This window comes from Oncorhynchus keta, chromosome 35 (genome assembly GCF_023373465.1).
Source record: "Oncorhynchus keta strain PuntledgeMale-10-30-2019 chromosome 35, Oket_V2, whole genome shotgun sequence".
NCBI classification, from domain to species: domain Eukaryota; kingdom Metazoa; phylum Chordata; class Actinopteri; order Salmoniformes; family Salmonidae; genus Oncorhynchus; species Oncorhynchus keta.
The window spans coordinates 45,494,329-45,521,461 of NC_068455.1; the positions used below are offsets into that span (position 1 = coordinate 45,494,329).

At 44.6% G+C, this 27,133-nt stretch overlaps 1 protein-coding gene across 1 annotated transcript in view; it reads right to left on the bottom strand.

Annotated features, from left to right (window-relative positions):
- The window catches only part of LOC118369131 (MAM domain-containing glycosylphosphatidylinositol anchor protein 1), a 377,353-nt gene that overhangs the window by 238,744 nt on the left and 111,476 nt on the right, over positions 1 to 27,133 (bottom strand). The window contains exon 4 of the mRNA XM_052497083.1: positions 19,078 to 19,252. Within this exon, the coding sequence (XP_052353043.1) occupies positions 19,078 to 19,252 (175 nt within the window). The remainder of the gene's footprint in view (positions 1 to 19,077; positions 19,253 to 27,133) is intronic.

Genomic DNA, 27,133 nt, shown 5'->3' on the forward strand with positions numbered 1-27,133 from the left:
TGAATACATTGGGGGCTTAATTCAAATCACATTGTTGCTCAGAGTTTGAATTGTAAAAGGCATCTCTTCAAATGTACCATTTAACAAGGCCCCTTCATTGTTTATTTACCAGCCTAACACCACCAAACTTGCATAGGTGCACATCACTTTAATGAAAGGCACATACACACAAGCACTTCCGAATGAAAGGCCCACACATAAACACACTTAAAATACCCACGTGGAAATTACCCTCTGTTCAACCTTGGAGTGCTTCTGGAAATCCCTCCAAGGTGGGCCAGCGTGGCATAAGGGGCTGTGCTAAGTACAGATTAATTAGCCTAATTTGGTAAACAATGAGCAGATTCCTGATTAGTTTCCTACTCACTGTGGAAAGAATACACTCATGTGCAACCCTATGAACAGTAGCATGTTTTAGGCCATTTTAGACGAGTGGGGATTCGGTGGCTATTGTGGTATTTGATAGCATAGTTTAACATTTGTGCTTATAATGTGGACGCTAGAGTTGGTATGCATGGGTAAGGACGCTACGAGGTAAGCAACAGTATGCAATGATGATGAGAGAACATTCCAGAATAGACTCCAACGAGCACATTATAGTAACTTTGGCAAAGTAAAGAACAGTGTAAGAGACAATGCTATGCAAAGCTCCGCAATCAATGCTATGGATGAACGGACAGTCATGGTCGTAATCTGGGACGAGATCTGTCAGGTGAGATTAATGGGCCGTCAACAAACTGCTCACAGACGATGTCACTAATTAGGCCCCAAACTCTCCCCCTCTGTTTGAAAGATGGTTCATTAGACATAAGACTGTATATACCGCACATCCCTGGTTTTAAAGGCAATCAATGTCTCATTACAATGCCCCCATACATCTTAAACCAATTTGGTTTGGGATTAGGATAGGTTTGTAGTCTCAACCCCTCCTTGGTCAATATATTGGTTCCAGGTGCAAGCATGTGTGAGTGGGTATACAAACATACTATAAACTCCCACACTCACATAGTGATGTTACATTTGATACTTGAGCTACGAGGCATACATAGAAATTGCCGATGTGTGTACCACTTTATCAGAAGTACGTCATCACATTTAACCAAGGTGAGGTGACTGTGAACATGAACCAGAAAAACTTAACACCTTCGCCCGCTTCGAGGAAAACAACACAGCACCACCTTCTGGGGACCCTGCTGCTCACGAGGACTGCTGGCTACCAATCTCTGTAGCCAATGTGAGTAGAACTTTCAAAAGTGTTAACCCTCTTAAGGCTGCCATCCCGGATGGTATCCCAAGCCATGTCCTCAGTGCATGCCCAGACCAGCTGGTTGGAGTGTTTAAGGCATATTCAACCCCTCCCTATCCCCCACTTGCTTCAAGATGTCCACCATTGTTCCTGTACCCAAGCAAGCTATGGTAACTGAACTACATGACTATCGCCTCGTAGCACGCACTTCTGTCATCATGAAGTGGTTGGAGAGGCTAGTCATAGACCTTATCACCTCCAGCCTCCCTGACACCCTAGACCCATACCGCCCCAACAGATCCACAGACGACGTAATCGCCTTTGCGCTGCACACCGCCCTCTCTCATCTGGACAAGGGATACCTATGTGAGAATGCTGTTCATCGGCTACAGCTCTGCTTTCAAAATCATAGAGCCCTCCAAGCTCGTCACTAATCTCATTAAACAGTACACGTAAAACACCAGTCTCAACGTCAACAGTGAAGAGGCGACTCCGGGATGCTGGTATTCTAGGCAGAGTTTTTCTGTCCAGTGTCTGTGTTCTTTTGCCCATCTAAATCTTTTATTTTTATTGGCCTGTCTGAGATATGGCTTTTTCTTTTCAATTATGCCTAGAAGGCTGGCATCTCGGAGTCTCCTCTTCACTATTGACATTGAGACGGGTGTTTTGCAGGTACTATTTAATGAAGCTGCCAGTTGAGGACTTGTGAGCCATCTGTTTCTCAAAGTACACACTAATGTATTTGTCCTCTTGCTCAGTTGTGCACCGGGGTCTCCCACTCCTCTTTCTATTCTGGTTAGAGACAGTTTGTGCTGTTCTGTGAAGGGAGTAGTACACAGCGTTGTACGATATCTTCAGTTTCTTTGCAATTTCTCGCATGGAATAGCATTCATTTCTCAGAAGAAAGTTATTTGTTTCTGCCCATTTTGAGCCTGTAATCAAACCCACAAATGCTGATGCTCCAGATACTCAACTAGTCTAAAAAAAAATGTATGACTATAATCAGAACAGCAGTTTTCAGCTGTGCTAACACAATTGAAAAATAGTTTTCTAATGATCTTCTTGAGCTTTTTAAAATTATACACTTGGATTAGCTAACACAACGTGCCATTGGAACACAGAAGTGCTGGTTGCTGATAATGGGCCTCAGTACGCCAATGTAGATATTCCATACAAAATCTGCAGTTTCCAGCTACAATAGTAATTTACAATATTAACAATGTCTGCACTGTATTTCTGATCAGTTTCGTGTTACTTTCAAAAACAAGGACATTCCGAAGTGACCCCAAACTTTTCAATGGTAGTATAAACAGTTGAAGTCAGAAGTTTACATACACCTTAGCCAAATACATTTAAACTCAGTTCTTTACAATACCTGACATTTCATCTGAGTAAAAATCCCGTTTTAGGTCAGTTAGGATCACCACTTTATTTTAAGAATGTGAAATGTCAGAATAATAGTAGAGAGAATGATTTATTTCAGCTTTTTTTTCTTGGGTCAAACGTTTCCGATAGCCTTCAACAAAATTCCCACAATAAGTTGGGTGAATATTGGCCCATTCCTCCTGACAGAGCTGGTGTAACTGAGTCAGGTGTGTAGGCCTCCTTGCTCACACACACTTTTTCAGTTCTGCCCACAGATGTTCTATAGGCACAGGGGTCAGGGCTTGGTGATGGCCCCTCCCATACCTTGACTTTGTTGTCCTTAAGCCATTTTGCTACAACTTTTGAAGTATGCTTGGGATCATAGTCCATTTGGAATACTCATTTGCGACCAAACTTTAACTTCCTGACTGATGTCTGAGATGTTGCTTTAATATATCCACATAATTTTCCTCCTCATGATGCTATCTATTTTGTGAAGAGCACCAGTCCCTCCTGCAGCAAAGCCCCCCCACAACATGATACTGCCACCCTGTGCTCCACGGTTGGGATGGTGTTCTTCAGTTTGCAAGCCTCCCTCTTTTTCCTCCAAACATTACAACGGTCATGGTGGCCAAACAGTCCTATGTTTGTTTCATCAGACCAGAGGACATTTCTCCAAAAAGTGCAATCTTTGTCCCCATGTGCAGTTGCAAACCGTAGTCAGGCATTTTTATGGCCGTTTTGGAGCAGTGGCTTCTTCCTTGCTGAGCGGCCTTTTTAGGTTATGTCGATATAGGACTCGTTTTACTGTTTCCTCCAGCATCTTCACAAGGTCCTTTGCTGTTGTTCTGGGATTGATTTGCACTTTTCACACCAAAGCACGTACGTCTCCTTCCTGAGGAGTATGATGGCTGCATGGTCCCATGGTGTTTATACTTGCGTACTATTGAAACACATCCACAGGTACACCTCCAATTGGGGTGGCAGGCTAGCCTAGTGGTTAGAGCGTTGGACTAGTAACTGGAAGGTTAAAGTTCAAACCCCTGAGCTGACAAGGTACAAATCTGTCGTTCTGCCCCTGAACAGGCAGTTAACCACTGTTCCTAGGTTGTCATTGAAAATAAGAATTTGTTCTTAACTGACTTGCCTAGTTAAATAAAGGTACAAAACATTAAAAATAAATAAATAGACTCAAATAATTAAATTAGCCTATCAGAAACTTCTAAAGCCATGACATATCTTCTGTAATTGTGCAAGCTGTTTAAAGGCACAGTGAACTTAGTGTATGTAAACTTCTGACCCACTGGATATGCGATGAAGTGAAATAATCTGTCTGTACACAATTGTTGGAAAAATGCACAAAGTAGATGTCCTAACCGACATACCACAACTATAGTTTGTTAACAAGAAATGTGTGGAGTGGTTGAAAAACGAGTTTTAATGACTCCAACTTAAGTGTATGTAAACTTCCGAATTCATCTGTATACAATTACATAACATGGTTCTCCCCAAAGAATGTAAGAGGAGCACGGTGCCACCTTGTGGACTGGCTCGGCCACTTTGTAAAAAATAAATAAATGTAAAGTACAAATAATAATAATGAAAATAAAAATTTTAAATAATATATAGCACCAGTCAAAAGTTTGGACACACCTACCCATAACAGAGTTTTTATTTATTTGACTATTTTCTCATTTGTAGAATAAAGACATCAAAACTATGAAATAACAAATATAGAATAATGTAGTAACCAAACAACTGTTCTTGATGACACTTTGCACACGCTTGGCATTCTCGCAACAAGCTTCATTATTTATTTCAATTAACATGTGTGCCTTCTTAAAAGTTAATTTGTGAAATGTATTTCCTTCTTAATGTGTTTGAGCCAATCAGTTGTGTTGTGACATGGTATTGGTGGTGACACTGTCTATGATATATTTAGAATTCAAGGCACACGAAACCAGCATTGCTACCACAGCATTATGTAGTGATACGCCATCCCATCTGGTTTGGCTTAGTGGGACTATCATTTGTTTTTTAACAGGACAATGACCCAACACACCTTCAGGCTGTGTAAGGGCTATTTGAACAAGAAGGAGAGAGATGGAGTGCTGCATCAGATGACCTGGCCTCCACAATAGTAGTAGGAGTGTGCAAACTTTTGACTGATAAGGTAGGTGCAGGTCCAGTACTACAATGCAATCTAATTACGAGCATAGACCAATAACAGCACTAAATTGGCACCCATATCTCCAATCACACACATTTACACTTCTCATTCACACTTTTCTGATTTCCTATCCATCACAGGAAGTTGACCAGTGTCCCAGCTCAACTTACATCACTCAGTCCCGTCCACTACGCTTGTATAAGACCAGAATGACAGACAGACAGATACCATTGAGGCTGGGCACACTAACCTCCCTCCCTCCCTTCCCCTCATTGTGTTAGTCTCCCGGCGGACGGCCCCTGGAGGGTGGTAATTGCAGGGCGAGTAAACTGGGCGATGGCGGCGCTGACAGGGGAGGCTGAGGGTAACCAGTAGTGACAGGTGACGCTTGTTCAATTTTCTCTCCCCGCCGCACCTCAGCGCGTGCTCGCCAAAGTGACTATCATTAGTGTGACTATCATTTTTTTTTCAACAGGACAATGACCCAACTCATGTTCATGCTATTTATAGGGGCTATTTGACCAAGAAGGACAGTGATGGTGTGCTGCATCAGATGACCTGGCCTCCACCTTTTTTTAAATATTTGATTTATCCTTTATTTAACTAGGCAAGTCAGTTAAGAATAAATTCTTATTTACAATGACGGCCTACCAAAAGGCAAAAGGACTCAAGGGGATGAATAAAATAAAAAAATGTTTTAATTAAATTAAATGCACAACCTGGTTCTCCCCATTAAACAACGGGTCGAAGTCAGAGGCCCCCACCCAGTTAGGGGGAGTGATTAGCTCTACAGCAGAGTCTCACAACTCAATCGCTGGTTGAAAACTGTTTTCTGCCCCTCCCAAAAGATAGAATTTGTAGATAATTGTCCCTCTTTCTGGGACTCGCCCACAAACTGGCCTGCTGAGGAGTGAGGGACTCCATCCTAGCCGGAGGGGTGCTCTCATCTTATCTACGAACATAGACAGGGCTCTAACTCCTCTAGCTCCACAATGAGAGGGTGAAGGCCAGGCAGCAGGTTGTTAGCCAGCATGCCAGCCTGGTGGAGTCTGCCACTAGCACAGTCAGTGTACTCAGCTCACCTATCCCCATTGAGACCGTGTCTGTGCCTCGATCTAGGTTGGGCAAAACTACACATGGCGGTATTCGCCTTAGCAATCTCACTGGAATAAAGACCTCCTGGAATGGTCCTGTCATTATTGAAAATAGGGCTACTTAATGTTAGATCCCTCACTTCCAAGGCAGTTATAGTCAATGAACTAATCACTGTTCATAATCTTGATGTGATTGGTCTGACTGAAACATGTTTTAAGCCTGATGAATTAACTGTGTTAAATGAGGTCTCACCTCCTGATTACACTAGTGACCATATACCCCGCGTATCCCGCAAAGGCGGAGGTGTTGCTAACATTTACGATTGCAAATTTCAATTTACAAAACAAAACGACTCGTGTTTTCACCTTTTGAGCTTCTAGTCATGAAATCTATGCAGCCTACACAATCACTTTTTATAGCTACTGGCCGTATACAGCGTTCCTCACTGAGTTCCTATCGGACCATGTAGCCATGGCAGGTAATTTTCAAATTTTTGGTGACTTTAATATTCACATGGAAAAGTTCACAGACCCACTCCAAAAGGCTTTCGGAGCCATCATTGACTCAGTGGGTTTTGTCAAACATGTCTCCGGACCTACTCACTGCCACAGTCATACTCTGAACCTAGTTTTTTTGACGTGGAATAAATGTTGTGTATCTTAATGTTTTTCCTCATAATCCTGGACTATCGGACCATCATTTTATTTTGTTTGCAATCGCAACAACTAATCTGCTCAGACCCCAACCAAGGATCATCAAAAGTCATGCTATAAATTCTTGGTCAACCCAAAGATTCCTAGATGCCCTTCCAGACTCCCTCCACCTAGCCAAGGACGTCGGAGTACAGATATCAGTTAGAACTTCTTCAGCTAATGCGATTAGCATGAGGTTGTAAGTAACAATAACATTTCCCAGACATACAGTGCCTTGCGAAAGTATTCGGCCCCCTTGAACTTTGCGACCTTTTGTCACATTTCAGGCTTCAAACATAAAGATATAAAACTGTATTTTTTTGTGAAGAATCAACAACAAGTGGGACACAATCATGAAGTGGAACGACATTTATTGGATATTTCAAACTTTTTTAACAAATCAAAAACTGAAAAATTGGGCGTGCAAAATTATTCAGCCCCTTTACTTTCAGTGCAGCAAACTCTTTCAGAAGTTCAGTGAGGATCTCTGAATGATCCAATGTTGACCTAAATGACTAATGATGATAAATACAATCCACCTGTGTGTAATCAAGTCTCTGTATAAATGCACCTGCACTGTGATAGTCTCAGAGGTCCGTTAAAAGCGCAGAGAGCATCATGAAGAACAAGGAACACACCAGGCAGGTCTGAGATACTGTTGTGAAGAAGTTTAAAGCCGGATTTGGATACAAAAGATTTCCCAAGCTTTAAACATCCCAAGGAGCACTGTGCAAGCGATAATATTGAAATGGAAGGAGTATCAGACCACTGCAAATCTACCAAGACCTGGCCGTCCCTCTAAACTTTCAGCTCATACAAGGAGAAGACTGATCAGAGATGCAGCCAAGAGGCCCATGATCACTCTGGATGAACTGCAGAGATGTAGAACTTTTTGGCAACAATGCAAAACAATGCAAAACGTTATGTTTGGTGTAAAAGCAACACAGCTCATCACCCTGAACACAAATCAAATCAAATCAAATTTTATTTGTCACATACACATGGTTAGCAGATGTTAAATGCGAGTGTAGCGAAATGCTTGTGCTTCTAGTTCCGACAATGCAGTGATAACCAACAAGTAATCTAACTAACAATTCCAAAACTACTGTCTTATACACAGTGTAAGGGGATAAGGAACATGTACATAAGGATATATGAATGAGTGATGGTACAGAGCAGCATACAGTAGATGGTATCGAGTACAGTATATACATATGAGATGAGTGTGTAGACAAAGTAAACAAAGTGGCATAGTTAAAGTGGCTAGTGATACATGTGTTACATAAGGATGCAGTCGATGATGTAGAGTACAGTATATACATATGCATATGAGATGAATAATGTAGGGTAAGTAACATTATATAAGGTAGCATTGTTTAAAGTGGCTAGTGATATATTTACATAATTCCCATCAATTCCCATTATTAAAATGGCTGAGTTGGGTCAGTGTCAATGACAGTGTGTTGGCAGCAGCCACTCAATGTTAGGGTGGCTGTTTAAGATGGCCTTGAGATAGAAGCTGTTTTTCAGTCTCTCGGTCCCAGCTTTGATGCACCTGTACTGACCTCGCCTTCTGGATGATAGCGGGGTGAACAGGCAGTGGTTCGGGTGGTTGATGTCCTTGATGATCTTTATGGCCTTCCTGTAACAACGGGTGGTGTAGGTGTCCTGGAGGGCAGGTAGTTTGCCCCCGGTGATGCGTTGTGCAGTCCTCACTACCCTCTGGAGAGCCTTACGGTTGAGGGCGGAGCAGTTGCCGTACCAGGCGGTGATACAGCCCGCCAGGATGCTCTCGATTGTGCATCTGTAGAAGTTTGTGAGTGCTTTTGGTGACAAGCCGAAATTCTTCAGCCTCCTGAGGTTGAATAGGCGCTGCTGCGCCTTCTTCACGACGCTGTCAGTGTGAGTGGACAATTCAGTTTGTCTGTGATGTGTATGCCGAGGAACTTAAAACTAGCTACCCTCTCCACTACTGTTCCATCGATGTGGATAGGGGGTGTTCCTCTGCTGTTTCCTGAAGTCCACAATCATCTCCTTAGTTTTGTTGACGTTGAGTGTGAGGTTATTTTCCTGACACCACACTCCGAGGGCCCTCACCTCCTCCCTGTAGGCCGTCTCGTCGTTGTTGGTAATCAAGCCTACCACTGTTGTGTCGTCCGCAAACTTGATGATTGAGTTGGAGGCGTGCGTGGCCACGCAGTCGTGGGTGAACAGGGAGTACAGGAGAGGGCTCAGAACGCACCCTTGTGGGGCCCCCGTGTTGAGGATCAGCGGGGGGAGATGTTGTTGCCACCCTCACCACCTGGGGGCGGCCCGTCAGGAAGTCCAGTACCCAGTTGCACAGGGCGGGGTCGAGACCCAGGGTCTCGAGCTTGATGACGAGCTTGGAGGGTACTATGGTGTTGAATGCCGAGCTGTAGTCGATGAACAGCATTCTCACATAGGTATTCCTCTTGTCCAGGTGGGTTAGGCAGTGTGCAGTGTGGTTGAGATTGCATCGTCTGTGGACCTATTTGGGCGGTAAGCAAATTGGAGTGGGTCTAGGGTGTCAGGTAGGGTGGAGGTGATATGGTCCTTGACTAGTCTCTCAAAGCACTTCATGATGACGGAAGTGAGTGCTACGGGCGGTAGTCGTTAGCTCAGTTACCTTAACTTTCTTGGGAACAGGAACAATGGTGGCCCTCTTGAAGCATGTGGGAACAGCAGACTGGTATAGGGATTGATTGAATATGTCCGTAAACACACCGGCCAGCTGGTCTGCGCATGCTCTGAGGGCGCACTGTCAAACATGGTGATGGCAGCATCATGGTTTGGGCCTGCTTTTCTTCAGCAGGGACAGGGAAGATGGTTAAAATGGTTGGGAAGATGGATGGAGCCAAATACAGGACCATTCTGGAAGAAAACCTGATGGAGTCTGCAAAAGACCTGAGACTGGGACGGAGATTTGTCTTCCAACAAGACAATGATCCAAAACATAAAGCAAAATCTACAATGGAATGGTTCAAAAATAAACATATCCAGGTGTTAGAATGGCCAAGTCAAAGTCCAGACCTGAATCCAATCGAGAATCTGTGGAAAGAACTGAAAACTGCTGTTCACAAATGCTCTCCATCCAACCTCACTGAGCTCGAGCTGTTTTGCAAGGAGGAATGGGAAAAATGTCAGTCTCTCGATGTGCAAAACTGATAGAGACATACCCCAAGCGACTTACAGCTGTAATCGCAGCAAAAGGTGGCGCTACAAAGTATTAACTTAAGGGGGCTGAATAATTTTGCACGCCCAATTTTTCAGTTTTTAAATTGTTAAAAAGTTTGAAATATCCAATAAATGTCGTTCCACTTCATGATTGTGTCCCACTTGTTGTTGATTCTTCACAAAAAAATACAGTTTTATATCTTTATGTTTGAAGCCTGAAATGTGTCAAAAGGTCGCAAAGTTCAAGGGGCCGAATACTTTCGCAAGGCACTGTATCTGATATTGTTAGAAAGTTAAAATTCTTGTTAATCTAACTGCACTGTCCGATGTACAGTTGCTATTACAGTGAAATAATACCATGCTATTGTTTGAGGAGAGTGCACAGTTTTGATTATGAAAAGTTATAAATAAACCAATTAGGCACATTTGGGCAGTCTTGATGCAACATTTGGAACAGAAATACAATGGTTCATTGAATCAGTCTAAAATGTTGCACATTAACTGCTGCCATCTAGTGGCAAAAATCTAAATTGCAGCTGGGCTGGATTAAAACATGATGGCTTTTCTCTTGCATTTCAAAGATGGTACAAAAAAAATACATTTTTTCTTTGTATTATCTTTTACCATATCTATTGTGTTATATTCTCCTACATTCCTTTCACATTTCCACAAATTTCAAAGTGTTTCCTTTCAAATCGTACCAATTATATGCATATCCTTGCTTCAGGGCTTGAGCTACAGGAAATTAGATTTGGGTATGTCATTTTTGGGGAAAAATTAAAAAAGGGGCCAATCCTGAAGAGGTTTTAATTAACTACCTAACTGAGGAACTCAATTTAACCTTAGATACAGTCGCACCCCTAAAAACAAAAACATTTTGTCATAAGAAACTAGCTCCCTGGAATACAGAAAATACCCGAGCTGGCGCTACACCAAACTGGAAGTCTTCCAACTAGATTGGAATGACAGTACCGTGCAGTATCGAAGAGCTCTCACATCCTATTTTTCCAATTTAATTGAGGAAAATAAGAACAATCCTTAATTAATTTTTGATACTGTCGCAAAGCTAACTAAAAATCAGCATTCCCTAAGAGAGGATGGCTTTCACTTCAGCAGTGATAAATTCATGAACTTCTTTGACGAAAAGGTCATGATCATTAGAAAGTAAATTACGGACTCCTCTTTAAATCTGCGTATTTCTCCAAAGCTCAGTTGTCCTGAGTCTTCACAACTCTGCCGGGACCTAGGATCAAGGGAGACACTTAAGTTTTTTAATATCATATCTCTTGACACCTTGATGAAAACAGTCATGGCCTCTAAACCTTCAAGCTGCATACTGGACCATATTCAACTGAGCTGCTTCCTCTGCTTGGCCCTCCTATGTTGAACATAATAAATGGCTCCCTATCCACCGGATGTGTACCAAACTCACTAAAAGAGGCAGTAATAAAGCCTCTCTTGAAAACGCCAAACCTTGACCAAGAAAATATAAAAAACTATCAGCCAATATCGAATCTCCCATTCCTCTCAAAAAAAATGAAAGAGCTGTTGCACTGCAACACTGCCTTCCTAAAGACAAACAATGTATACGAAACGCTTCAGTCTGGTTTTAGACCACATCGGAGCACTGAGAATGCAGAATTCTTTTGATACCATTGATCACCTGTCACGATCGTCGTAAGAAGCGGACCAAAGCACAGCGTGGTGTGAATGCATAATTTTAATGGATGACGAAAACACAAAGTTAAGTGAACAAAACAATAAATTAACAACGACCGTGAAGCTATATTCGAAATGTGCTGACACAAACACTACACATAGACAATCACCCACAACCCATAATGACAAAACAGGCTACCTAAATATGGTTCCCAATCAGAGACAACGACTAACACCTGCCTCTGATTGAGAACCATATCAGGCCAAACACAGAAACAGACAAACTAGACATCCAACATAGATAGAATGCCCACCCAGCTCACGTCCTAACCAACACTAAAACAAGGAAAACACAAAAGAACTATGGTCAGAACGTGACATCACCACATTCTTTTGGAGAGATTGGAAACCCAAATTGGTCTACACGGACAAGTTTTGGCCTGGTTTGGATCTAATCAGTCGGAACGATATCAGTTTGTCCTCTGACAAATCAACTGTACATTTCGGTGTTCCTCAAGGCTCCGTTTAAGGAACATTCTTGTTTTTAATATATATTTTACCTCCTGGTGATGTCATTCGGAAACACAATGACAACATTAACTGTTATGTGGATGACACACAGCTGTATATTTTGATTGAAACATGGTGAAGCCCCAAAATTGCCCTTCCTGGAAGCCTGTGTTTCAGACATGAGGAAGTGGATGGCAGCAAATGGTATACTTTTAAACTCAAACAAAACAGAGATGCTAGTTTTAGGTCCCAAGAAACAAAGAGATCTTCTGTTGAATCTGACAAGTAATCTTGATGGTTGTACAGTCGTCTCAAATGAAACTGTGAAGGACCTTGGCATTACTCTGGACCCTGATCTCTCTTTTGACGAACATATTGTTACGGTTTTCTTCCGTCGAAGGAGAGTCGGACCAAAATGCAGCGTGGTTAGTTCGATACATCTTTAATGAAGAAAAAACACGAACAATACAAAAACAACAAACGGAATGTGAAAACCTATACAGCCTATCTGGTGACAACTAACACAGAGACAGGAACAATCACCCACCAAATACTCAAAGAATATGGCTGCCTAAATATGGTTCCCAATCAGAGACAACGATAATCACCTGACTCTGATTGAGAACCGCCTCAGGCAGCCATAGACTATGCTAGACACCCCCAAGATGAAACACACCACAATAAACCCATGTCACACCCTAGCCTGACCAAATAAATGAATATAAACACAATATATTTCGACCAGGGCGTGACAGAACCCCCCTAAGGTGCGGACTCCCGGATGCACATCAAAACAATAGGGAGGGTCCGGGTGGGCGTCTGTCCATGGTGGCGGCTCCGGCGTGGGACGTGGACCCCACTCTATCAATGTCTTAGTCCCTCCTCCTCGCGACCTAGGATAGACCACCCTCGCCGCCGACCATGGCCTAGTAGTCCTCACCCAGAACCCCACTGGACTGAGGGGCAGCTCGGGACTGAGGGGCAGCTCGGGACTGAGGGAAGCTCAGCACTGAGAGGAAGCCCAGCACTGAGAGGAATCGCAGCACTGAGAGGAAGCTCAGCACTGAGAGGAAGCTCAGCACTGAAAGGAAGCTCAGGCAGGTAGTTGGATCCGGGATATCCTGGCTGGTAGGCGGTTCTGGCAGATCCTGGTTGACTGGCAGATCTGGAAGAGTCTGGCTGACTGGCAGATCTGGAAGAGTCTGGCTGACTGGCAGATCTGGAAGAGTCTGGCTGACTGGCAGATCTGGAAGGATCTGGCTGACTGGCAGATCTGGAAGAGTCTGGCTGACTGGCGGATCCTGGCAGACTGACGGATCTGGCTGCTCCATGCTGACTGGCGGCTCTGGCTGCTCCATGTAGACTGGCAGCTCCATGCAGACTGGCAGCTCTGGCTGCTCCATGCAGACTGACATCTCTGGCTGCTCAATGCAGACTGACAGCTCTGGCTGCTCCATGCAGACTGACAGCTCTGGCTACTCCATGCAGACTGACAGCTCTGGCTGCTCCATGCAGACTGACAGCTCAGGCTGCTCCATGCAGGCTGGCAGCTCTGGCTGCGCTGAACAGGCAGGAGACTCCAGCAGCGCAGGAGAGGAGAAAGGCTCTGGCTGCGCTAAACAGGCGGGAGACTTCAGCAGCGCTGTAGAGGAGGAAGGCTCTGGCAGCGCTGAACAGGCGGGAGACTCCGACAGCGCTGGAGAGGAGAAAGGCTCTGGCAGCGCTGAACAGGCGAGGCGCACTGAAGGTCTGGTGCGTGGTGCTGGCACTGGGCCGAGGACACGCACAGGAAGCCTGGTGCGGGGAGCTGCCACCGGAGGACTGGTGTGTGGAGGTGGCACTGGATAGACCGGACCGTGCAGGCGCACTGGAGCTCTTGAGCACCGAGCCTGCCCAACCTTACCTGGCTCGATGCCCACTCTTGCCCGGCCAATACGAAGAGCTGGTATGTACCGCACCCGGGCTATGCACCCGCACTGGAGACACCGTGCGCTCCACCGCATAACACGGTGCCTGCCCGGTCTCTTTAGCCCCCCGGTAAGCACAGGAAGTTTGCGCAAGTCTCCTACCTGGCGTAACCATACTCCCTGTGAGCCACCCCCAATACATTTTTGGGGCTGACTCTCGGGCTTCCATCCGCGTCGCCGTGCTGCCTCTTCATACCAGCGCCTCTCCGCTCTCGTCGCCTCCAGTTCTACTTCGGGGCGCCGCTATTCACCAGGCTGTGCCCAGGGTCCTTTTCCGTCCAATATCTCCTCCCAAGTCCAGAAGTCCTGTGATCGCTGCTCCTCATGATAAACAGGGGGAGTTGGCCCAGGTCTGAACCCTGACTCTGCCACACTCTCCCTGAGCCCCCCCCAAGAATTTTTGGGGGCTGACTCTCGAGCTTCCTTGCCAACCATGTTCCCTCGTATCGCCGGCTCCTATCTCCAGCTGCCTCTGCTCTCCTAAGTGCCTCCACCTGTTCCCATGGGAGGCGATCTCTTCCAGCCAGTATCTCCCCCCAAGTGTAACAACCCTTGCCATCCAAAACGTCTTCCCATGTCCATTCCTCCTTTCGCTGCTTCTGCTGTCGCTGCCTGTCACCACGCTGCTTGGTCCTGGTGTGGTGGGTGATTCTGTTACTGTTTTCTTCCGTCGAAGGAGAGTCGGACCAAAATGCAGCGTGGTTAGTTCGATACATCTTTAATGAAGAAAAAACACAAATAAACGAATAGAAACACAATATATTTCGACCAGGGCGTGACACATATCAAGACTGTGTCAAGGACAGCCTTTTTCCATCTATGCAAATATCAGGAGCTTTCTGTCCAAAAATTATGCAGAAAAATTAATCCATGCTTTTGTCACTTCTAGATTAGACTACTGCAATGCTCGACTTTCTGACTACCCGGATAAAGCACTAAATAAACTTCAGTTAGTGATAAACACGGCTGCTAGAATCTTTACTAGAACCAAAAAAAATGGATCACATTACTCTAGTGCTAGCCTCTCTACACTGGCTTCCTGTTAAGACTAGGGCTGATTTCAAGGTTTTACTGCTAACCTACAAAGCATACAATACAATAAATATTACTATAAATATTTATATTCATGAAATCACAAGTGCAATATAGGAAAACACAGCTTAGCCTTTTGTTACTCCACCTGTCATGTCAGATTTTGAAATGATGCTTTACAGCAAAAGAAATCCAAGCGTTTGTGTAAGTTTATCGATCGCACGATAAAACATTAAGTACACTTAGCATCAGGTAGCATGGTCATGAAAATCAGAAAAGCAATCAAATTAATCGTTTAGCTTTGATGATCTTCGGATGTTTTCATTCATGAAACTCCCAGTTACACAACAAATGTTCCGTTTGTTCCATAAAGATGATTTTTACATCCGAAATACCTCCGTTTGTTTGTCGCGTTATGTTCAGAAATCCACAGGAAAGAGTGGTCACGACAACGCAGACGAAAATTCCAAATAGTTTCCATAATGTCCACAGAAACATGTCAAACGTTTTTTATAATCAATCCTCAGATTGTTTTTAAAATATATAATCGATAATATATCAACCGCAAATGTCTTTCACAGTAGGAGAGGGGAAAACAATGGCTGTCCAAATTCTGTTGCGCAAGCAACACTCATGTGACCACTTGACGTGATATTATCGTTCTGGCTAATTTTTCAAAATAGAAGCCTGAAACTATGTCTGAAGACTATTGAGGGCTTGAGGAAGTGATAGGAAGATGAATCTGGTTCATATCCCTTTAAATACAGCAAAGGGAGGCTATGGAACATGGAGTTTTCAAAATAGGAGCTGGCCGTTTACAATGGGCACCTTTTCATCCAAGCTACTCAATACTGCCCCTGCAGCCATATGAAGCTAAGGGCAGAGAAAGCGTCGGACACTAAAAAAAGCTTTGTTGTAGAGCATTTAACACAAAATCCAGGAAGGGGCCAGCTGAGTATAAGACTGTATCATCTGCATATACAGTGGGGCAAAAGAGTATTTAGTCAGCCACCAATTGTGCATGTTCTCCCACTTAAAAAGATGAGAGAGGCCTGTAATTTTCATCATCATCTTCAATGCCCTTGCTGATGGAAGGAGGTTTTCACTCAAAATCTCACAATACATGGCCCCATTCATTATTTACTTTACATGGATCAGTCGTCCTGGTCCATTTGCAGAAGAACAGCCCCAAAGCATGATGTTTCCACCCCCATGCTTCACAGTAGGTATGGTGTTCTTTGGATGCAACTCAGCATTATTTGTCCTCCAAACACGAGTTGAGTTTTTACCAAAAAGTTATATTTTGGTTTCATCTGACCATATGACATTCTCCCAATCATCTTCTGGATCATCCAAATGCTCTCTAGCAAACTTCAGACGGGCCTGGACATGTACTGGCTTAAGCAGGGGGACACGTCTGGCACTGCAGATGGTAGGCTTTGTTACTTTGGTCCCAGCTCTCTGCAGGTCATTCACTAGGTCCCCCCATGTAGATCTGGGATTTTTGCTCACCGTTCTTGTGATCATTTTGACCCCACGGGGTGAGAGCTTGCGTGGAGCCCCAGATCGAGGGAGATTATCAGTGGTCTTGTATGTCTTCCATTTCCTAATAATTGCTCCCACAGTTGATTTCTTCAAACCAAGCTGCTTACCTATTGCAGATTCAGTCTTCCCAACCTGGTGCAGGTCTACAATTTTGTTTCTGGTGTCCTTTAACAGCTCTTTGGTCTTGGTCATAGTGGAGTTTGGAGTGTGACTGTTTGAGGTTGTGGACAGGTGTCTTTTATACTGATAACAAGTTCAAAAAGGTGCCATTAATACAGGTAACGAATGGAGGACAGAGGAGCCTCTTAAAGAAGAAGTTACAGGTCTTGCTTGTTTGTAGGAGACCAAATACTTATTTTCCACCATAATTTGCAAATAAATTCATTAAAAATCCTACAATGTGATTTTCTGGAAAAACAAATTCTCATTTTGTCTGTCATAGTTGAAGATTGATGAAAATTACAGGCCTCTCTCATCTTTTTAAGTTGGAGAACTTGCACAATTGGTGGCTGACTAAATACTTTTTTGCCCCACTGTAAATGGACGAGGAAGCTTCCTACTGCCTGATCTATGTTGTTGATCTAAATTGAGAAGAGCGTGGGGGCTAGGCTCGAGCCTTGGGGTACACCCTTGGTGACAGGTAGTTGCTGAGACAGCAGATGTTCTGACTTTATACACTGCACTTTTTACGAGAGGTAGTTAGCAAACCAGGCCAAAGACCCCTCAGAGACTTCAATAGTCCTTAGCCGGACCACAGGAATGGAATTGTCTACCGTATCAAAAGCTTTGGCCAAGTCAGTAAAAATAGCAGCACAGCATTGCTTAGAATCAAGGGTAATGGCGACATCATTGAGGACCTTTAAGGTTGCAGTGACACATTCAAAACCTGAGCGGAAACCAGATTGCATACCAGAGAGAATACTATAGATATCAATAAAGTCAGTCAGTTGATTATTGAAGTTTTTCCAACACTTTTGATAAACAGGGCAAAATAATAATAGGCCTATTTCTCAACCAGAGTGAGATGGTTTGGGATGAGTTGGACCACAGAGTGTGTGGGAACTGCTTCAAGACTGTTGGAAAAGCACTCCAGGTGAACCTGGCTGAGAGAAGGCCAAGAGTGTGCAAAACTGTCAAGGCAAAAGGCGGCTACTTTGAAGAATTTAAAATCTAAAATATATTTTGATTTGTTTAATTTTTGGGGGTTACTACATGATTCCATATGTTTTATTTCATAGTTTTGATGTATTCACTATTATTCTACAATGTAGAAAATAGTAAAAAATAAAGAAAAATTAGTAGGTGTGTCTAAACTTTTGACTGATACTGTTGCTGCCATTAGCTGGTTAGTTTCTTGGTCAAAGCAGCTTACATGCTATGGAATTTGTGATGCTCTTTGCTGTAGGATTATGGACAAGGCGTTAGTGGGTGAAACATTACGTACATTTTTTTTTAAAAATCATGTGCTCATAACATGTCCTGTGCTGTGTTGTGCTTGGGGTGAATGACAGGTCTGGTAATAGCACTGTATCATTTTATAGGGTTGAAGAGATATCACCTCCATGCAATCCTGTAAGGGGCACTATAGCAAGCTTTGCTGAGGGCCCTGACCTGGCCCCTTTTCAGGGGGAACGTGGGACAGTGGATACAGGCAGCAGCACGAGGCCCTGTTCACAGAAGGGCCCAGTGCCACCTGGACCAACTCTCCCATTCTCTATTTTAGACCCCTCCATTCCACACCTCTGCTAGAGTATCCATATGTTTCTTTATATTTATCTTATTCCCTTCTTCTTTCCCATAGCTAAAACAGTGAGAGGAAATACACCTCACTTATACCCAACTAACTTTTACCCTACAAACTGTTGAAGGATTTTTATCAATAATGACTAAATAATGTATACATTCAACGTGGAATTATAACTAATGTTAATTAACAGAACTCTGTGCTGTCTGAAGAATAAAATGTTTATACATAGACCAGAGGAAGTGTTAACAGACAACTTGTGACCACTGAAACTAACAGGAGAAATGTCTGGTCCCCATCCAGGGAGGGGAAAAACCGTTGGACTTGCAATAGATTGTGTAACATGTGGTAACATAAGGTAAGCAATATGTGTGTGTTGGCATTGCATCGAAAAGTAGCTAAGTCATTGTCCAAGAGGAAGAGAGACAATGTCCAAGAAGAGGAGGGACATATTAAAAGCTATGACACTGTATGTGATATATAAGCCAATGTACATGTAATTATGGGAGAGCTCTCGGAAATAAACGCTACTGATTACTTTTAAGGCTGGTCTCTGTCCATTTTATGCAAATAAGGATCTTACAAATTCTTATAAACGGACAGAGTGTTTTACTTGAATTGATGAATGAACATATAGGAATCAAAATTCCTCTAACACAAACACACTAGCCCTTTGATGTTTTCCCAAACAAAAGCTACCAAACTTCCATGTCAAAACTTCCACTGATTTTACCATCTAAATATCCCCCATGGATACTCCTGGAGAGCATATTCCCATTTTTAAATGTACCACTATTCCTGCCCATAATTCAGGGGGCCCGTGGAGTGATCGATCGCGGCGTTCCCTGACGACTTACACTGCACGTCTACCCGGATGGACTTGATGGCAGCCACCCCCACCCCGTTGTCAGCCTTGCAGTAGTAGCGGCCGCCCTGCACCCGCTGGATGCCCTCGATGCGCAGAGTCTCGTTGTAGATGGACGTCTCCTGGAACTTGTCAGAGGCGCTGCCTGCTGTCTTTGTCCAACGCACCTGGAGAGGAGATGAGTTGGTTAGTTAGTCATAGAGTATAGTATATTATAGAGTACATTTATACTATATCCAACACAAAACCTTGATGTACAACTTTTCTGCATTGGAAGTGCTTCAAGCGTAAGGTAATCTGGGAGATTTGGGGGCAAAAGTGCCTGGTGGACATGGCAGTCAACATTTTGGCCTAGTGGCCTTTCTCAAGACAAACATACAAATGGAGATACTAGACACAAGTTTGGATTGGCTTACTTCTTGAGTAATGACAACCAATGGCACTCCAGCGCCTACCATAATAGCCATTGTGCACTTCATTCAGTTTCAAATCAAATTTTTATTTGTCACATACACATGGTTAGCAGATGTTAATGCGAGTGTAGCGAAATGCTTGTGCTTCTAGTTCCGACAATGCAGTGATAACCAACAAGTAATCTAACTAACAATTCCAAAACTACTGTCTTATACACAGTGTAAGGGGATAAAGAATATGTACATAAGGATATATGAATGAGTGATGGTACAGAGCAGCATACAGTAGAGTACAGTTTTTTTAGTGCTTTCATTACTTTCACTTTGTGAAAAAGCAGCTAGATGCTTTCATGTTTTTACAAGAAACCAAGCTCTTCGAGTAAACTAATAAGCTCATAAGCTTAAGAATCCAATATAACAAGAATCCACAAACCCACAAACCCTCCACCTCTATACAGTGATCTTTGCTCAATTATCACCATGAGTGATGTCAATTAAACCAATTAAAGCCTCATTAACCACTTTCCTGTCATCCTCTACAGGACAATTAACTCTGTCTTACTGTCAGAGGACATTCCTGATAACAATGTGAGCTGGGCATGTCGATAATTAGTGACATAGTGTGTGTGTGTTTTTCAGTGTTTGTGTGAGGTGTGTGTGTGTGAGTGCGTGTGTGCGTACTGTCGATCGTTAGGGTGGGTGTATGCGTGTGTACGTACTGTCTATGGTTTGGCTGCATTAAACCCTCTCCTATCATCTTCTACAGGACAATAAACGATCTCCTACTACTAGCCATTCCTGATAAAAATGTGAGCTGGGAGTGTCAATGGTCTCTCCCTCTCTGTATGTGTGTGTGTGTGTGTGTGTGTGTGTGTGTGTGTGTGTGTGTGTGTGTGTGTGTGTGTGTGTGTGTGTGTGTGTGTGTGTGTGTGTGTGTGTGTGTACATACTGTCTTAGGTTAGGGTGTGTGTGCGTTATTGTGGCTGAAATTACAAGATGATGTTATAATACTGTTATTGCATCAAATGGTTGTTTTTTGCAACAGAATAGGGGGTCATCAGAACTATATTTTGCCTGTGTGAACTGAGAGTTGGCCTCTAGGGCTTAATGCTGACGCCCATGGAGCTGGGAGTTGCAGCACTTAGGGCAACCAGAGGAGGGGCCATTCCCTGCACCATCTGTGGCCCAGAGGAAATACTGCTGGTCGGTGCTGGAGGGGTCACTCAGGAAGTCGAGGCAGCAGGCAGGGCACTGTCGTGTCACCCCAGGTGAGTCGGCACCAGGCTCACCCAGAGCCCCCTGTTGCTTACATGCATGTGTTTGTTTCATTTCCTGAGTTTTCCCCACATTCCCAGCATAAGGCACTAGTAGATTCAGGCGCTACCCGCTGCCCGTCTTCGCCAGTACGATCGAGTCAATGCACGGGGCGCGCTTCTTCACAAAGTTGGATCTCAGGAGACCTTACAACCTGGTGCGTATCCGGGAGGGGGACAAGTGGAAGACGACATTTAAAACCACCTCAGGGCACTATGAGTACCTCGACATGCCGTATGGGTTGATGAATGCTCCATCAATTTTCCAGGCCTTTGTTGACGAGATTTTCCGGGACCTGCACAGGCAGGGTGCAGTGGTGTATATTGATGACATTCTGATATACTCCACTATGCGCACCGAGCATGTGTCCCTGGTGCGCAGGGTGCTTGGTAGACTGTTGGAGCATGACCTGTACGTCAAGCCTGAGAAATGTCTGTTCTTCCAACAGTCCGTCTCCTTCTTAGGGTACCGCATTTCCACATCAAGGGTGGAGATGGAGTGACCGCGTTTCAGCCATGCGTAATTGGCTAACTCCCACCACGGTAAAGGAAGTGCAGCGGTTTCTGGGGTTTTCCAACTACTACCGGCGGTTTATCCGGGGTTTTGGTCAGGTAGCAGCTCCCATTACCACACTGCTGAAGGGAGGACCGGTGCGGCAGCAGTGGTCGGCTGAGGCGGACAGGGCTCTTGGTCACCTGAAGGCTCTGTTTACCTCGGCTCCCGTGCTGGCTCATCCGGATCCCTCTTTGGCGTTCATAGTTGAGGTGGACGCGTCCGAGGCTGGGATAGGAGCTGTGCTCTCTCAGTGCTCGGGTACCCCACCAAAGCTTCGCCCCTGTACCTTCTTTTCGAAAAAGCTCAGCCCGGCGGAGTGAAACTATGATGTGGGGGACTGGGAGCTGTTGGCTGTTGTCAAGGCCCTGAAGGCGTGGAGACATTGGCATGAGGGGGCTCAACACCCTTTTCTCATCTGGACTGACCACCGCAATCTGGAGTACATCTGGGTGGCTTGGAGACTCCCACCCAGTGTTCAGCTGGGCACCTGTACGTTTCGTCTACTGTTCACGACCGTTTGATCTATTGGGCCCATACGTCAACCTCCTCTGGTCATCCTGGCTTTGGGCGGATGGTGCGTTGCATTAGTGGGAAGTATTGGTGGCACACCTTGGCCAAGGACATGAGGATTTATGTTTCCTCCTAATTCATGTGCGCCCAGTGCAAGGCTCCCAGGCACCTGCCCAGAGGGTGGACTTCCTGACGGATCTTCCTCCCTCACAGGGCAACACCACGATCATGGTCGTTGTGGATCGTTTATCTAAGTCCTGCCGTCTACTCCCTTTCTTCGGTCGCCCTACAGACTGCGGAGGCCCTGTTCACTCATGTCTTCCGGCACTACGGGGTGCCTGATGACATAGTCTCTGATCGAGGTCCCCAGTTCACGTCCAGGGCCTGGAGAGTGTTCATGGAATGTCTGGGGGTCTCGGTCAGCCTCACCTCAGATTTTCACCCCGAGAGTAAGGGGCAGGTAGAGAGAGTCAACCAGGATGTGGGTAGGTTTCTGCGGTCATATTGCCAGGACCGGCCGGGGGAGTGGGTGGCGTTCATCCCCTGGGCAGAGATGGCCCAAAACTCGCTCAGCCACTCCTCCACTAACCTCTGTCCTTTCCAGTGCGTATTGGGTTATCAGCCAGTTCTGGCACCGTGGCATCAGAGCCAGATCTTCAATGTCCTCCTTGTCTGGTTTTGGTGGGTGGCCCTCTCTTGGCAGGTTTGTTGTGGTGCCATATTATTCCCATTTTTTAATAATGGATTTAATGGTGTTCTGTGGGATGTTCAAGTTTCAGATATTCTTTTATAACCCAACCCGGATCTGTACTTCTCCACAACTTTGTACCTGACCTGTTTGGAGAGCTCCTTGGGCTTCATAGTGCCGCTTGCTGGGTGGTGCCCCTTGCTTAGTGGTGTTGCAGACTCTGGGGCCTTTCAAAACAGAACATACACTGAGATCATGTGACAGATAATGTGACACTTAGATTGCACACAGGTGGACTTTATTTAACTAATTATGTGACTTCTGAAGGTAATTGGTTGCACCAGATCTTATTTATGGGCTTTATAGCAAAGGGGTGAATACATACAGTGGGGGGGGGGGAGTATTTAGTCAGCCACAAATTGTGCAAGTTCTCCCACTTAAAAATATGAGAGAGGCCTGTAATTTTCATCATAGGTACACTTCAACTATGACAGACAAAATGAGGGGAAAAAATCCAGAAAATCACATTGTAGGATTTTTAATGAATTTATTTGCAAATTACGGTGGAAAATAAGTATTTGTTCACCTACAAACAAGCAAGATTTCTGGCTCTCACAGACCTTTAAGAGGCTCCTCTGTCCTCCACTCGTTACCTGTATTAATGGCACCTGTTTGAACTTGTTATCAGTATAAAAGACACCTGTCCACAACCTCAAACAGTCACACTCCAAACTCCACTATGGCCAAGACCAGTCAAAGGACACCAGAAACGCGTCCCATGACACTTGTGGGACAATACGGAGAACTCCATCGTGTTCGTGAGAGTCTCATCTTTCTATAGAGTGGTCATATTAGTTTGTACAGAAACTACAGACGTTTTCATGAGAAGACTGAGTTTCGGGATGTCTCTTGGTCTGAGAAAAAGCGATGTAGCTCGACCACTTTCCATCGCAGATGCAGAAGGCTGACGTAGGTTGATGTGGTGGATTGAGACGCAGCTCATGAATGATATCTCTAGTGACGGATTTTGATGGGGACTATTTTATGATGTTAATTACATTGACTCACCGGTGCATCAATCGACTCTATGGGGTTAGGAAAAGGAAATAAATGTAAGTTCATACCTCAACGTCTCAACATTTAAGTCATAGGTCTACTGTAGTTGATGCAGTAGACACTACAAATATACATTTAAAGCCAAAAATTGTATTATGTTTACAAAATGTGTTTACAAAAACATTAACTCCTCAAACTTGTTTTACGAATCACAATCTATACCTCCGACATCCCAAATAAAGAAAGAAAAGCTTTAGCCCCAAAAATTGAAATACCTTTATTTACAGAACAAAACACAATTTCGTAGTCAAGAGCTCTGGAAAGGGCAAAATAGTGTTAGCGTTTAAATGAAAACTCATCAACTCTAGTATAGCTCGAGCAGTCAAACAAAGTAATGTTTTAATACTTGGTAACGCTAAGATGTTGAGTCTTTCTTCCTCAGCTTGTAAAATGTAAAACACACTGTTAAAATTGTGAAGGCTAAGGGTATCCAACTCTGATCTTGAAAAGCAACTCGATATGTAGGTTCTCTTTCCAGCCCTGCAGGAACACACTTGATAAAGATAATTATAGACCAGTGTTCAGACCATGATTCTTTGAATGTGTGTTAGTGATGGACTGGAGCAAAAGTCTGCACACAGTAGCTCTCCAGGACCAGAGTTGGATAACCTTGCTTTAATCAGTGGTTGTAGAGGGTGCAATAGGTCAGCACCTCAAGAGTAAATGTCAGTTGGTTTTCATAGCCGGGCATTCAGAGGTCGAAACAGCAGGTGCGGTAGAGAGGGATGAGAGAGAAGGCCTTCTGGCTGCAGAGCCACAGTGAAAACTATCATAACCCATCCGGGTCCCATTTTCGATTCCACTGCACGGACATAAGACTATTGACTCTGAGATATTCAAATCAAATCAAATGGTATGTCAAATCAAATTGTATTTGTCACATACACGTGGTTAGCAGATGTTAATGCGAGTGTAGCGAAATGCTTGTGTTTCTAGTTCCGACAAGCAGTAATAACCAACGAGTAATCTAACCTAACAATTTCACAACAACTAACTTATACACACAAGTGTAAAGGAATGAAGAATATGTATGTAAACCTATATGAATGAGTGATGGTACAAAACGGCATAGGCAGGATGCAGTAGATGGTATTGAGTACAGTATATACATATGAAATGAGTAATGTAGGGTATGTAAACATATAAAAGTGGCATTGTTTAAAGTGGCTAGTGATACATGTATTACATCAAGATGGCAAGATGCAGTAGATGGTATAGAGTACAGTATATACATATGAGATGAGTAATGTAGGGTATGTAAACATTAGAGACATTGTTTAGTGGCTAGTGATACATTCATTACATCAATTTTTCCATTATTAAAGTGGCTAGAGTTGAGTTAGTATGTTGGCAGCAGCCACTCAATGTTAGTGGTGGCTGTTTAACAGTCTGATGGCCTTGAGATAGAAGCTGTTTTTCAGTCTCTTAGTCCCTGCTTTGATGCACCTGTACTGATCTCGCCTTCTGGATGATAGCGGGGTGAACAGGCAGTGCCTCGGGTAGTTGTTGTCCTTGATGATCTTTATGGCCTTCCTGTGACATCGGTGGTGTATGTGTCCTGGGGGGCAGGTAGTTTGCCCCCGGTGATGCGTTGTGCAGACCTCACTACCCTCTGGAGAGCCTTACGGTATTGGGCGGAGCAGTTGCCGTACCAGGCGGTGATACAGCCGACAGGATGCTCTCGATTGTGCATCTGTAAAAGTTTGTAAGTGATTTTGGTGACAAGCCAAATATCTTCAGCCTCCTGAGGTTGAAGAGGCACTGCTGCGTCTTCTTCACCACGCTGTCTGTGCGGGTGGACCAATTCAGTTTGTCTGTGATGTGTACGCCGAGGAACTAAAAACTTGCTACCCTATCCACTACTGTTCCATCGATGTGGATAGGGGGTGCTCCCTCTGCTGTTTCCTGAAGTACACGATCATCTCCTTTGTATTGTTGACGTTGAGTGTGAGGTTATTTTCCTGACACCACACTCAGAGGGCCCTCACCTCCTCCCTGTAGGACATCTCGTCGTTGTTGGTAATCAAGCCTACCACTGTAGTGTCGTCTGCAAACTTGATGATTGAGTTGGAGTCGTGCATGTCCACGCAGTCGTCGGTGAACAGGGAGTACAGGAGAGGGCTGAGAACCCACCCTTGTGGGGCCCCCGTGTTGAGGATCAGCGGGGTGGAGATGTTGTTACCCACCCTTACCACATAGGGGCAGCCCGTCAGGAAGTCCAGTACCCAGATGCACAGGGCGGGGTCGAGACCCAGGGTCTCGAGCTTGATGACTAATTTGGAGGGTACTATGGGCATTAAATGCTGAGCTGTAGTCGATGAACAGCATTCTCACGTAGGTATTCCTCTTGTCCAGATGAGTTCGGGCAGTGTGGTTGTGATTGCGTTGTCTGTAGACCTATTGGGACGGTAAGCAAATTGGAGTGGGTCTAGGGTGTCGGGTAGGATGGAGGTGATATGGTCCTTGAATAATCTCTCAAAGCACTTCATGAAGACAGAAATGAGTGCTACGGGGCGGTAGTCGTTTAGCTCAGTTACCTTAGCTTTCTTGAGTACAGGAACGATGGTGGCCCTCTTGAAGCATGTGGGAACAGCAGACTGGGATAAGGATTGATTGAATATGTCCGTAAACACCCCAGCCAGCTGGTCTGCGCATGCTCTGAGGACACGGCTGGGGATGCCGTCTGGGCCTGCAGCCTTGCGAGAGTTAACACGTTTAAATGTTTTAATCACATCGGCTGCAGTGAAGGAGAGTCCGCAGGTTTTGATAGCGGGCCGTGTCAGTGGCACTGTATTGTCCTCAAAGCGAGCAAATAAGTTGTTTAGTTTGTCTGGGAGCAAGACATCCTAGTCCGCGACGGGGCGGGTTTTCGTTTTGTAATCCGTGATTGACTGTAGTCCCTGCCACATACCTCTCGTGTCTGAGCCGTTGAATTGAGACTCTCCTTTGTCTCTATACTGATGCTTAGCTTGTTTGATTGCCTTGCGGAGGGAAAGCTACACTGTTTGTATTCGGTCATGTTTCCGGTCACCTTGCCCTGATTAAAAGCAGTGGTTCGCGCTTTCTGTTTCGCACGAATGCTGCCATTAATCCACGGCTTCTGGTTTGGGAATGTTTTAATAGTTGCTTTGGGTACGACATTGCCGATGCACTTGATAATAAACTCACTCACCGAATCAGGGTATTCATCAATGTTGTTGTTTGACGCAATGCGGAACTTATCACAGTCCACGTGATCAAAGCAATCTTGAAGCGTGGAATCAGACTGGGCGGACCTGCATTGAAGAGACCTGAGCGCGGGAGCTTCCTGTTTTAGTTTCTGTCTATAGGCAGGAAGCAACAAAATGGAGTCGTGGTCAGCTTTTCTGAAAGGAGGGCGGGGGAGGGCTTTATATGCGTCGCAGAAATTAGAATAACAATGATCCAGGGTTTTACCAGCCCTGGTTGCACAA